We start from the raw sequence: 14498 nt of genomic DNA, 5'->3' as shown, positions 1-14498 counted from the left end.
AGGCCAATGGGGGCTGCGGGAAGCGGCGGCCAGCACATCTCTTGGCCCACGCCGCTTCCTGCAGCCCCCATTGGCCTGGAACGGTGAACCGTGGCCAGCGGGAGCTGCGATCGGCCGAACCTGTGGACGCTGCAGGTAAACCAGCCAGGCCCACCAACAGATTTCCCTGACGGGCTGCATGCCAAAAGTTGCCGATCCCTGCTCTACGCCTTTGCACTAGGAAAATCTTCCTGTGGCCAGATAAACCAACAATATGGCCTAAAGTAATCATGTGTCACCAGAGAATCTAGATAAATATCTCTAAACGTACAGCACATGATTATACAAACTTGTGCAATCTTCTCCCCTGGGTAACTTGTGAACTTACAGTTAGAAGTCTTAATGTGTATAAATATATATATTTTTAAAAGCATTATAGCCTTAATTTAAGTAATTCTTCCAAAACACTCCTTATATCTCAAAGATTTAACAGCATGCTATAATGAGATCTTATAACACTTTATTACATTTATAAAAAAATTACAGTATATACTGATTTTTTTAAACAGCTTGTTTTGATAGTTACTTTAACAAAGTATATTTTGCAGTATGCTTAACTTTTCAGAACGTGTACATTTCCTGTCATCACTGCAAATTGGTCCAAGTTTGGTTGCATACTAGTTTTTCAGGAGCTTAAAACTTGAAAATGAAAGTGAAAACTGCAAAGCTAAATTTTGAACATTTCAATTTTTCTTCTGTTTCTAGGTAAAAAAGCAGTGGCAGACAGTAAGTATTTGTGTTTATACAGCAGAGTATTCTATAGTTTATTTTAACCATGAATAAGATTTAAAGCAAATAGACCAACATATTAATTTTAATTTAGTTTGTTTTTATATTATGGATATTGCAAAGTAGACCTTAAAGGGAACCTTCAGTTTTTGTTATATTTCTCTCTATTACTCTGATATGGTTGTCAGAGTGTTTACAACCCTGGTAACGTAGCTGTACATCTGTAAAATGCTCCACTTTCCATTGATACTTTTTCCTTTGTGTAATAAACTAAGTTAATCTCTGCCACAGAACAGTAGTGGTAGTTCAGGAGAGTAACTTTTTAAAAAAGAATTCTAAAATATATATTCAATGGGCTTAACCATTTTATAGAGGGTTTTTTTTAATCTAACCTGGTAGACCTTAATTTTAACTAGGTTACCATTTTTAGCTATCAACAAACTAGTTCATTTTAACATTATTTTTTGTAAAAGTTTAATATGCAATCCTTAAGATTTTTAAGTATATCATTGCTTGTGACTATTTTAAAGTCATAATTTTCTTATTACTCCTCCACTAATGCAATTGTCTTATTTCAATCCTGACTGCAAAGATAGACAATTCACTTGCTCCAAATTGAGTCAATTTTGTACATAAAGACATGTCATCTAACCTTACAGGTAAAATTAAAATACCTCCCATTGCACTGTACCGCAATAACTATTTACCCCACATAAATATATCCTGACTTTAGAGGTAAGTTTTTTTTTTTTTTTTTTTTCCCCCTGTGAAATCATATTTAACCAATAATATTGATAATGTAAATGTTAAAATGTTAGGCTACACTTGTAGATATATGAAGAATTTTCAAATACTTTGATGTACTGATTCATCTAATTTTTGGATATTCATAGCTTTGGATACTTAACTGTATCTGTCCTGAATTATAGACTTATATTACTTTAATTTTTGAACAATCTAAATTGTGTTTGTTTCAGAATCCTCTCCTCCTGGCCATCATTAAATGGCTCTTCGTTGAGTATGCATTCCATGACTTGTCATCTCTGCTATAAATGAAGCAAGCTACCATCATAGGGAAGTTAATTGGACCGCATAAGCATTGTACAGTCCTACAACTGTATATAATCCACTGTACTTCATAGGAGGAATAAATGTGTTGAGCAAGAAGTATTCTGGAGTGTGTATTTTAATACTCTAATTTAAATTTAAGAACATTGTCAACATCTTTTTGCTCTGTACAGTTTCATAAGAACTTTCATGTTACCACAAACTGTATCAAAGGAGCACATTGAAGTAAATAATACGTTGCTAAACTAAATATATCATAGTAGAACAGGTCGGAACTTAAAAACAAACATTTTGGTTGAATTTTTGACTTAAAAACAAAAAATTGTCAAAGTATCTCATGTATTCAACATTTTCCATGTGTGAATTTTTATTGCTACTGTGCAATCTCTGATTGATCAGCTTAGTTGTATGGTGGGATTTTTTTCAAAGTTAGGATGCAACTTTTTAAAAAAAAAAAAAATTAAAAAGTTTTTTGATAATTCTGCAGAAAAATTAGACAGCAAAAGCAGTACTGTTACAAAAATGTTGCAGAAAATGCCTCTGAAATTTCTGCATAATTTCCACCCTTTTTTTTTTTTTTTTTTTTTTACAAGGTAAATCAGAAGTTAACTCGTAGCAACACAGGTCTGTTCAGAATAGAGAACATTTAATAGAACTGGTGAATTATCGCAGTTCAGATGTTTATCCCCTTTGCTACAGGAGCAATTGCAAGATGCTACACTGAACAGGCTTATAAAATTAATATTGTTTCCATTAGAGAATAGTACTTAATGTTATATCAAATAAGAAAATCTTTTTTTTTTTTTTTTTCAAGGTGTACCCTGCATTATTCTTAGGGTATGTCTACACCCAGCCGCTAGTTTGGCGGCTGGGAATCGAAGTTCTGGGTTCGACTTATCGCGTCTTGTCTGGACGCGATAAGTCGAACCAGGAAGTGCTCGCCATCGACTGCAGTACTCCAGCTAGACGAGAGGAGTACTGCGGAGTCGACGGGGGAGCCTGCCTGCCGCATGTGGACCGAGGTAAGTTCGAACTATAGGATACCGAACTTCAGCTATACGTTATTCACGTAGCTGAAGTTGCGTACCTTAGTTCGAATTGGGGGGTAAGTGTAGACCAAGCCTCAGTTGTAGGCATTATAGGAGTTGAAAATTTCTAGAAAAGTGGTGCCCAGTAGGTGCCACAGGGGTTTCATCTCGCAGCACTGAGCATTTGGAACATGTTAGATAAGGGAGGTGTAGCCCCTGACTGCTCCTGTTCTTTTTGCTGAACCTCAGAGTCTGAGGGGGTGACTTTCAAAGGAACAGAGAGCAACTAGGTACCTATCTCCCATTGGTAATTGATGCAAACTGAGCACCCAACTGCCAGTGTCAAATTTATGCATTGCTCAGCTTTGTATTCATTGTATCTGCAAACAAGGTGATATATTTTATTTGGATACAAACTTGATTATTTACAAGCATTGTAGATGCAATATGCATTTAACTGACTTCTAACATTTTCCCCTCTTCCAGCAAAATTATGTTTGTTAAAAGTAGCCATCTGTTATACATATTACATGGGATGGAACACTAGTAGCATTTGAGGGCAATCCACTATCTTGGTGACTGACTTACTCAAAGTAAAAAGTAATATATTTTATTTGAATAAAAGCTTGGCTGTATTAGAGGAGGCTGTCAGGACCTAAATTATCCAGTGACTTTCTGAAAAGATATATACTCCGCACAATACACATCAAATATTAAATCTGTGGCATTACTGGTACTGCAACTTACAAGCAACATTTCAATCTCTTACATGTAGTGTTCTGTTTAAGCACTGGAAGTCGGCATTAATGATCTAATAAAAGGCTTAAGTCCTTATATGTCATGAGTATGTTCTGATTGTGTTTCAGCAGGTTCAAGGTATTTCAGTGGACTTAAACAGAATGCTGCTTTTTCATTTGTAAAAAGCAACAGAGTCCTGTGGCACCTTAAGCCTAACAGATGTATTGGAGCATAAGCTTTCGTGGGTGAATGCCCACTTCGTCGGATGCATCGTGAATGGGCATTCACCCACGAAAGCTTATGCTCCAATACATCTGTTAGTCTTAAAGGTGCCACAGGACTCTCTGTTGCTTTTTACAGTTCCAGACTAACACAGCTACCCCTCTGATACTTTTTCATTTGCTTTGCTCTGCCTATACTACCCATAATAATTTTGAGTAATGTAATCTTTTTAAAATGTATATGGGTTGGGTAAGTGGTGCTGTAACTGTCTCCCTTTAGTAACTGGCCCCAGCAACTGCAACAGCTTATTACCTATTCACAGTTAAAGGAGTTTTTCATTTATTCAAAAATCTTCTTAATATTGAAAGTTCCATGTTCATTTCCCTCTGATAACCATGACATCTCCATATGAGATACATATTTGCTGTGATAACTTTGTATTTGAATAATCAGGGCTTGATAAATTCACTCACTTAGAATCTTAGAATATCAGGGTGGAAGGGACCTCAAGAGGTCATCTAGTCCAACACCCTGCTCAAAGCATGACCAATTCCCAACTAAGGCACATGAGAAACTTTGCCTGGAAAGTGTGGTAACCTAAACAATCCATTTCTGTAGAATTTAAAGTTGTTTTTTCTTCTACAAACAAAAACCCTACAGCCTTAGCCCTCCTGATTGTAAAGATAACCTTCCAAAAGTGAAAGGAATGTAAGTCAATTTGGCGTCATAGTCAGGGCCGGCTCCAGGCACCAGCTTACCAAGCAGGTGCTTGGGGCGGCCACTTCGGAGAGGGGCGGCACGTCCAGCTGTTCGGCAGCAATTCGGCGGTGGTCCACATGCGTCTGAGGAAGTGGGTATTCACCCACGAAAGCTTATGCTCCAATACGTCTGTTAGTCTATAAGGTGCCACAGGACTCTTTGTTGCTTGTTTATATATTTTACGCCATTATAAATACTGGAGGCAAAGCAGGGTTTAGGCTGGAGGCTGACAGCTCGCGACCCCCTGAGGGGTCCCAACCCCCGGTTTGAGAACCCCTGATATATACAAACAATAGATTTCCAAAGGGGTCCACACCTTCATTCAAAAATTTTTAGGGGCATGCAAATGAAAAAAGGTTGGGAACCAATGGTATAGGGCATGAAAATAGAGTAGGTGAATAGTTAGAGCAGTGGATATCTTTCTTCTTTGCTCCTCCTGGCATTTCTTCCTCCCACTCCAGCTCCCCTTCTGACTGCTTCCCCCATCCCCTGTGGTATGTTTGACAGGGACATGGGGAAGAGGGGAGCTGGTAGCTGAAGGTCTGCTGCAAGTGGAATGGGGGCAGGGACCTGAGTTCCTGAGATTCTTGCACTTCTCAGCTCCTAGAGATTCTAGGTTTCTTACCTGTGCTCCTTTCAGCAGCCAAAAACCTTTAGCAAGGAGGAAAAGGGAAAGTAGATGGAGGAAAATGGAAATTGAAGTGATCACTAGTCGGAGGTTGATTATGGGGCACCGTGCTAGCTGCACCATGGTTAAACATCAGTTTCTGTTTGGCCTAAAAACCCGTATGCCGGCAGAGGGTTTGTAGTAGACTTTGTGGTGCAAATGTGGCTAAAGGGCTCATGAGAAAGGTGCCTCACATGCACAAATGATTTGCTTGTAAACCTTTCAGGTTCTTGTTTTTGCTTAGAGCTGGAGAAAATACAGGTAGCAGCCTAAAACATACATTAGTGGATTTCCTCAATCATAGTTGCTTTCCAACACCAAGAGCCAGTTTCAAAACCCAATAATAGGTAAAGGATGCTGTTCCCTACATGGAAGGTAGCCACATTGGGTAGACTCCATTCTTTAGTGAACTACTATTTGCGCTCCTGCCAGAGCTGCAGTTGCCAGATTCCTGCTCTTTTCCTGCCCCATCATCCTACTAGGGAAGATGGAGGGAGTTGGTGATGAAGTTGTTTCTGGGGCACAGCAACCAGCTCGGCTTCCCCAGCAGTTGCAGCTGCTGATGAATTTACTGTGCTCTACAATACATCAGGAACCACCTGCTGCTGTCCTAATCCCTCTGGCTCCTCTGACTATCTCAGGGGCCAAGGAGAGGGGGACAGCACCAGCTCAATTGTGGAACACGTCAAGCTCCTACTGATTCTGCAATCTGCCCCTTTATCCTCTTAAATATACCTCTCCCTTGCACATGATTCCAACATGAACACCCATCCACTATCTCTGGAGAGAAGAGCAATGAGGGGAACTGGTACCCCCACTCCTTTTTTTCTTCCTACTGCAGCTGAGTAGGATGCATGAGGAAGAAGCCTTAGTTTTATAGTCCTGCAGCTGTCAGCACTGGGCCTATGCCTGCCCTCAAAACATCTGGAGGTATGGAGGGGAGCTAGTGGAAAGAGCTAAGAACTGCAAGGAAATCAGGCCCACATCCGCCAAGGTACTTCAGCAACTATCTGCCTCTTTAGGTACCAAAGTCCACCATTTAGCTGCCACCTAACACAGTAGCACCTAAGTTTCGGTCAGGTAGCATTTGCAAACCTGCCGAAGTGCTGCCACTAGCCCACAGCTAATGCGCTGCCTGGAGCCATAGCTCAAGCCAAAGTCCTCAAGGCCCTGAAGCAGGATTTTCATACCAGGCAGGGGAGCGGTCTTGTCAGTGCGGCCCAGTCCTGTGGGCATGCTCATGGCACACCCAAGACCTGATACCAGTCAGACTGAAACTGGAGGCAGGCCACCTGTAGGTGAGCAAGCATCTGCAGTAGTACTAGTCAGGAAGTTTTTGTTGAAACTGAGGGAGGAGGGAGGAGATGGTCTTCTGGTGAGTCACCTCAGGCAGAGCAGGGATTTGAACCTGGGTCCCCATATGCTAGCTGCATTTCCTAACTACTATGTTGTTTTAGCTATTGTGGGATGGAACTCTACTGCAGGAGCTGTTCTACTTTGTCCCAATGAATAATTTAGACTGAGAGAAAAACAGATTCTATAGCCCATTGACTGGATCTGAAGGTAGGTTCAGATCCCTGTTCCAAAGCAGCCAGAGCAAGAACTTGAAACTGGGTCTCCCACACTCTGGTTGAGTCTCATAACAAATATTTTGAAAATTCTCATGGGATGGGAAAACTGTTTCCCACTCGCCTCCAATAAGTTGTAGACAGACAGTTGTGGCCACTAGGGGATGGGCTACCTAAGCAGCTGAACAGGTTTAGGTGCCTTATTCCAGGACATCTGAAGGATGCCAAATGTAGGAAGCTGCCTCTCTGTGGACTAAGCCCCTCTCATCTCCCTTCCCCTTTCTGCTGCATTTCACTCCTGACTTATTTACGTGCCTCCCTTCTCAGCTTGCTGGTTTCTGAGAATCTCTTCCTCTCCCTATGCATTATACTAGGAGCCTGAGCACCTAATTTAGGCCTGAGGATTTCACTACGAAGCATGCTACCTCGGGGTTAGGCAGCGGAGAGGACCAATGACTAGGTACCTCTGAGGACCTGGGTCTCCACTCTACAGGCTGTCAGCTCCCACCTCCTTTCTCCCCATCTCCAATTCAGGTGTATCAAGCTCCTATTGAGGGAGCTGGGGGAGAAGGTAGCAGCAGAAGTGTTGTTAAGAGTGCAGGTTGTTTCCAGACTCACTCTCCTGTTGCAGAGGGACTGAGGCTGAGTTACCGCAGGAGCTGTGCTGGCACCTAGGCTCCTAAGCCAGCTTTAGCAACAAGCCTCACTTCTGCCTCCTCCTAGTTGAGGACTGGTGCCATTTTTAAGGGTGTGCCTCAGAAAAAGAGTCTGCAGGATCCTGCTATCTCCTCCTGGGCGATCTAAAGCTGCTCCCTCCAGCTGTATTTCTTCCTGGTCAGGGAAGGGTCTTCAATCCCTTCTTCACCTCCTGGAGTGCTGCTGCTGGAGGGGTGGGTAGGAGGCAGGTGGCAAGCCTGCAGTAATATTCCTGCAATCCAGGGTCCCTACCTCCACTTACCAGACTGCCCAGTACCCTCTAACTCAGACATCCAGTAAATCTTTCAAGTCTTGTCTGTAATGCCTTTCAGCTGAGACTCAAAGATTCTATAAATGTTAATATAGCATTGTGTAATACCCCCCCAAAAGTACTGCCCTTTTTGATAGGTGGGGAAGCTGTCAACAAGCTTTTGTAAAGTGAAATCATGCCATAAATGGCTGCTTATTGGAGCAGCTAGTCCTGGAACCCACAAGGGGAGAGGCAATGCTTGATTTAGTACTAAATGGAGCACAGGATCTGGTCCAAGAGGTGAATATAGCTGAACTTCTCGGTAATAGCAACCATAATATAATTAAATTTAACATCCTTGTAAGGGGAAAATCAAAGAAGTCCACCATAGTAGCATTTAACTTCAGAAAGGGGAATTACACAAAAATGAGGAAGCTAGTTAAACAGAAATTAAAAGGGACCGTGTCAAAAGTGAAATGCCTAATAGCTGCATGGAAACTTTTTAAAAAAACACCATAATAGAAGCTCAAATTAAATGTATACCCCCAAATTAAAAAAACATAATAATAGGACCACAAAAGCGTGAACATGCCTAAACAACAAAGTAAAAGAAGTTGTTAGAGGTAAAAAGACATCCTTTAAAAACTGGAAGTCATAACCGACTGAGGAAAATAGAAAAGAGCATAAACTCTGGCAAATCAAGTGTATAAGTATAATTAGGCAGGCCAAAGAAGAGTTTTAAGAACTAACAAAAGACTCAAACTAACAGCAAAAAAAAATTTAAGTACATCATAAGCAGGAAGCCAGCCAAACAATCCGTGGGGCCACTGGATGATCAAGGTGCTAAAGCAGCACTCAAGGAAGACAAGGCCATTGGAGAGAAGCTAAATGCATTTTTTGCACTGGTCTTCAATACAGAGGATGTAAGGGAGAATCCCACACTTGAGCTATTCTTTTTAAGTGACACATCTGAGAAGCTGTCCTAGATTGAGGTGTCAATAGAGGAGGTTTTGGAAGAAATTGATAAATTAAACAGTAATAAGTCACCAGGACCAGATGGTATTCGCCCAAGAGTTCTGAAAGAACTCAAATATGAAATTGCAGAACTGCTAACTGGTATGTAAAATATCACTTAAATCAGTGTTTGTACCAGATGATTGGAGGGTAGCTAATGTCACACTAATTTTTTAAAAAGGTCTCCAGAGCCAATCCTGCCGATTACCGGCCAGTAACACTAACTTCAGTACCAGGCAAATTGGTTGCAATTATATTAAAGAACATCAGGCTTGTCTGGTTATGTGGACTCTCTCCTCAGACCCTCCGCTACCAGCACTCCTAGCTATCTTCGAGATACTACTGACTTCCTGAGGAAACTACAATCCATCGGTGATCTTCCAGAAAACACCATCCTGGCCGCTATGGACGTAGAAGCCCTCTACACCAATATTCCACACACAGATGGACTACAAGCTATCAGGAACAGTATCCCCGATAATGTCACAGCTAACCTGGTGGCTGAACTCTGTGACTTTGTCCTCACCCACAACTATTTCACATTTGGGGACAATATATACCTTCAAGTCAGCGGCACTGCTATGGGTACCCGCATGGCCCCACAGTATGCCAACATTTTTATGGCTGACTTAGAACAACGCTTCCTTAGCTCTCGTCCCCTAACGCCCCTACTCTACTTGCGCTACATTGATGACATCTTCATCATCTGGACCCATGGAAAAGAAGCCCTTGAGGAATTCCACCATGATTTCAATAATTTCCATCCCACCATCAACCTCAGCCTAGATCAATCCACACAAGCGGTCCATTTCCTGGACACTACTGTGCTAATAAGCGATGGTCACATAAATACCACCCTGTACCGGAAACCTACTGACCGCTACACTTACCTACATGCCTCCAGCTTCCATCCAGGACACACCACACGATCCATTGTCTACAGCCAAGCTCTAAGATATAACCGTATTTGCTCCAATCCCTCAGATAGAGACAAGCACCTACAAGATCTCTATCAAGCATTCTTAAAACTACAATACCCACCTGCTGAAGTGAAAAAACAGATTGACAGAGCCAGACAAGTACCCAGAAGTCACCTCCTACAAGACAGGGCCAACAAAGAAAATAACAGAACACCACTAGCTGTCACCTTCAGCCCCCAACTCAAACCTCTCCAGCGCATCATCAGAGATCTACAACCTATCCTGAAAGATGATCCTTTACTCTCACAGATCTTGGGAGACAGACCTGTCCTCGCTTACAGACAACCCCCCAACCTAAAGCAAATACTCACCAGCAACCACACATCACTGAACAAAAACACTGACCCAGGTACCTATCCTTGTAACAAAGCCCGATGCCAACTCTGTCCACATATCTATTCAAGTGACACCATCATAGGGCCTAATCACATCAGCCATACCATCAGGGGCTCGTTCACCTGCACATCTACCAATGTGATATATGCCATCATGTGCCAGCAATGCCCCTCTGCCATGTACATTGGCCAAACCGGACAGTCTCTACGCAAAAGAATTAATGGACACAAATCTGACATCAGGAATCATAATACTCAAAAACCAGTGGGAGAACACTTTAACCTGTCTGGCCATTCTTTGACAGACCTGCGGGTGGCTATCTTAAAACAGAAAAACTTCAAAAACAGACTCCAACGAGAGACTGCTGAGCTGGAATTGATATGCAAACTAGACACAATCAACTCAGGGCTAAATAGGGATTGGGAATGGCTGAGCCATTACAAACATTGAATCTATCTCCCCTTGTAAGTATTCTCACACTTGCTTCTTATCAAACTGTCTGTACTGGGCTATCTTGATTATCACTTCAAAAGTTTTTTTTCTCTTACTTAATTGGCCTCTCAGAGTTGGTAAGACAACTCCCACCTGTTCATGCTCTCTGTATGTGTGTATATATATCTCCTCAATATATTTCACTCTATATGCATCCGAAGAAGTGGGTTGTAGCCCACGAAAGCTTATGCTCTAATAAATTTGTTAGTCTCTAAGGTGCCACAAGTACTCCTGTTATTTTTGCAGATACAGACTAACACGGCTGCTACTCTGAAACCAGAATTATCAAACAGATTGATTAATACGATTTGTTGGGGAAGAGTCAACATGGCTTTTGCAAAGGGAAATCATGCCTCTCCAATCTACTAAGTTATTTGAGGGGGGCAACAAACATGTGAACAAGGGTGAGCCAGTGGATATAGTGTACTTGGACTTTCAGAAAGCCTTTGACAAGGTCCCTCACCAAAGACTCTTAAGCAAAGTATGCAGTCATAAGGAATAAGAAGGAAGGTCCGCTCATGGATCAGTAACTGATTAAAAGACAGGAAACGAAGGGTAGGAATAAATGGAGAGAGATAAATAATGGTGTCCCACAGGGATCTGTACTGGGACCAATCCTATTCAACATATTCATAAATTATCTGGAAAAAGGGGCAAACAGCTGGCAAAGTTTGCAGACTATATAAAATTACTCAGGGTAGTTAAGGCCAAAGCAGACTGCTAGGAATTACAAAGGGATCTCACAAAACTGGGTGACTGGGCAACAAAATGGCAGATGAAATTCAATGTTGATAAATGCAAAGTAATGCACACTAGAAAACATAATCCCAACCATACATACAAAATGATGGGGTCTAAATCAGTGGCTCTCAACCTTTTCAGACTACTGTATCCCTTTCAGGAGTCTGATTTGTCTTGTGTACCCCAAGTTTTATGTCACTTAAAAACTACTTGCTTACAAAATCAGACATAAAAATACAAAACCGTCACAGTGCACTATTACTGAAAAATTGCTTATTTTCTCATTTTTCCATATAATTATAAAATAAATCAATTGAAATATAACTATTGTACTTACATTTCAGTGTAGAGCAGTATAAAAAATTCATTGTCTGTATGAAGTTTTAGTTTGTATTGACTTTGCTGGTGCTTTTTATGTAGCCTGTTGTAAAACTAGGCAAATATCTAGATAAATTGATGTACGCCCTGGAAGACCACTGCAGACCCCCAGGGCTACATGTACCCTGGTTTATAACTACTGATCTAAATGAGCTGTTACCATTCAAGAAAGAGATTGTGGAGTCATTGTGGATAGTTGCCTGACAACATCTGCTCAATGAGCAGTGGGAGTCAAAAAAGTCACAGAATGTTAGGAACCATTAGGAAAAGGATAAATAATAAGACAATAAATATGATGATGCCACTATTTAAACCCATGATATGCACACACCTTGAATATTGTGTACAGTTCTGGTCGACCCATCTCAAAAAGGTATATTAAAATTGGAAAAGGTACAGAGAACCAAAATTCCTAGGGGTATGTAACAGCTTCCATAGGAGGAGAGATTAAAAAGACTGGGACTGTTCAACTTGGAAAAGAGGCAACTAGGAAGGATATGATAGAGGTTTACAAAATGATGAATGGTGTGGAGAACATGCATAAGGAAGTGTTATTTACCCCTTCACATAACACAAGAATCAGGGGTCATCGAATTAAATTAATAGGCAGCAGGTTTAAAATAAATGTAAGGAAGTACTTCTTCACACAACACACATTCAACTGGTGGAACTCATTGCCAGGGGATGATGTGAAGGCCAAAATTATAACGGGGATCAAAAAATAATTGGATAGGTTCATGGAGGATAGCTTCATTAATGGCTGTTAGCTAAGAAGGTCAGGGATGCAACCCCATGCTCTGGTGTCCTTAGCCTCTGACTGTCAGAAACTGGGAGTGAGCAACGGGATGGATCACTCAAAAATTGCCCTGTTCTATTCATTCCCTTTGAAGCACTTGGCATTGGCCACTATCAGAAGACACAATACTGGGCTAGATGGAACATTGGTCTGACCCACTATGGACATTCTTATGAGCCAAAGGAACATTAGTCATAGGACCAATCTACTTAATCTCCCTATGAATAACTAGCGATCTATGAAAAATGCCAGATGAACTTTTGGGGGGGGGGGGAGGATGAAGAAAATTACAGGAAATGATCTAAACATATTAAAACAGTTTAATGAGCCTTGTGTGTGTGTGTGTGTGTGTATATATATGAATCACGACAGCAAACTGCTGATTAGATTAGGCTAGAAGTATACACTACTACACATGGTCACATTTTTGGTGTAATATAGTGTAATTTCATTGTCTTTAAGGAAGGGAAACTATCAGGTGCCTGTCAAACAGAGGTGATTATATATGATCTCATATCACCAGGTGGCTGAAATGAAGCTAAAAAAAATATGAGGAAATCAACATGTGGAATCTCTATTGTTTCAGTCACGGAAATCTGTAAATTGACTGGGAAGGAAAGAGTAGTAAGATTGGAAATCCTCTTCTAAGCACTGCATTTGTTGACTAAGAATTTGGCAGGTGAAAGAATAGCTAGAAATTGCAAGTTAAATTGCAAGTTAGAGCTCTCAGCAATTAGTAGAACGGAAAAAGTGGTCTAGAGCAGGCAGTGTGGTTTTATAGTTTGAAAAGAGAACTCAGAACTAGAAATTCCTGGATTCTAATCCTTATTCTGCTGCAGATTTATTGTGTTGCTTTAGGCAAGTCACTTAAAAGCAGTGTCTTCCTTCCCACAACATATTTAAAATGAACTGACCACCATGATGATGATTTGGGAACTTCAATAAAGCTGCTAAATCATTTATTAGATATGATTCATAGATTCATAGATTCTAGGACTGGAAGGGACCTCGAGAGGTCATCGAGTCCAGTCCCCTGCCCGCATGGCAGGACCAAATACTGTCTAGACCATCCCTGATAAGAAACAAAGTCATTTATTAGATATACAAGTTCCAAGTGAACTAAAGGAATAAGTCAGCTAATTCTGAGATCCACAAGCCCATTGTGGTAATCTCTATTAAAAATATTTTAGTAAAATTCCATGTAACTGCTGTGCTCTGTCTGCTTTTCCTTTCTTGTCATCTTTGGTTTACCAGCTGTGTGTTTGCATTTCCAATAGATGCTGTGTTTTTTCCTATACGGAAAAACACAACTGTTAATTAAAACAGTAATGGGGAAGCTAATGTAGTGTGTTAATATTTACAACCTTAGAAATTTGGTTCCCTATCCACCCATTCCTTGTGTAAAGGGTCATATTTAAGCTCCATCTCCCTTCAAGGCCCTATCCAACCTTACTCCAGTACAAGGCTATGTTTACACCTAAAATGCTTCTGTTGACCTAGCACTGTCTACATTAGGACTTAGGTTGGCTTAACTACATTGCTCAGAGATGTGGATTTTTCACATTCCTGAGTCATGTAGCTGGATCAATCTAATTTTCTAGTGTAGACCAGCCTTAATTCTCAATTTTCCTCTCTTTCTGCTGCCCTCTTCACCCTAATCCACATAACTGATGCTCCCTTTGTGACTTTCTCTCATTCTTGCCTCGAGGCCTTATTCTGGACTGCCCTATAGGCCAGAACTCCCCTCTCTGAGTTGCTCTGGCTGACCTCCACCATCTTCTTCCATCTTGAAATCAAACTTCCTCAAAAACCTATAAACCCTAGCCCATCTTCACCTCCTTAACTTACTGAAAACAATGTGTACATAAACAAAACTGAAAACTGTAACCCTTGGAACTAACAAGGTGTGCTTAATTTCACCATTTAATCATATTGTTTTTCACTATTTTCCTCCTGCGTTGCCCGCTTACTAAACCATAAGCTCTCCAGGTGAAGGT

At 41.1% G+C, this 14498-nt stretch overlaps 1 protein-coding gene across 2 annotated transcripts in view; it reads left to right on the top strand.

Annotated features, from left to right (window-relative positions):
- ATP5MPL (ATP synthase membrane subunit 6.8PL) overlaps positions 1-1938 on the top strand; it is an 8777-nt gene extending 6839 nt beyond the window's left edge. For both annotated transcript variants that reach the window (XM_026654318.2, XM_026654319.2), the window contains exons 3-4: positions 745-765; positions 1746-1938. In XM_026654318.2, coding sequence (XP_026510103.1) covers positions 745-765; positions 1746-1771 — 47 coding nt within the window. In that variant the 3' untranslated portion in view covers positions 1772-1938. The remainder of the gene's footprint in view (positions 1-744; positions 766-1745) is intronic.
- The last annotated feature ends 12560 nt before the right edge of the window (positions 1939-14498 follow it).

Source organism: Terrapene carolina, unplaced genomic scaffold (assembly GCF_002925995.2).
Source record: "Terrapene carolina triunguis isolate 2854851 unplaced genomic scaffold, T_m_triunguis-2.0 Scaffold189, whole genome shotgun sequence".
NCBI lineage: Eukaryota > Metazoa > Chordata > Testudines > Emydidae > Terrapene > Terrapene triunguis.
Note: the sequence above shows the minus strand (reverse complement) of the source record. Positions and strands in the feature narration are given on the sequence as shown.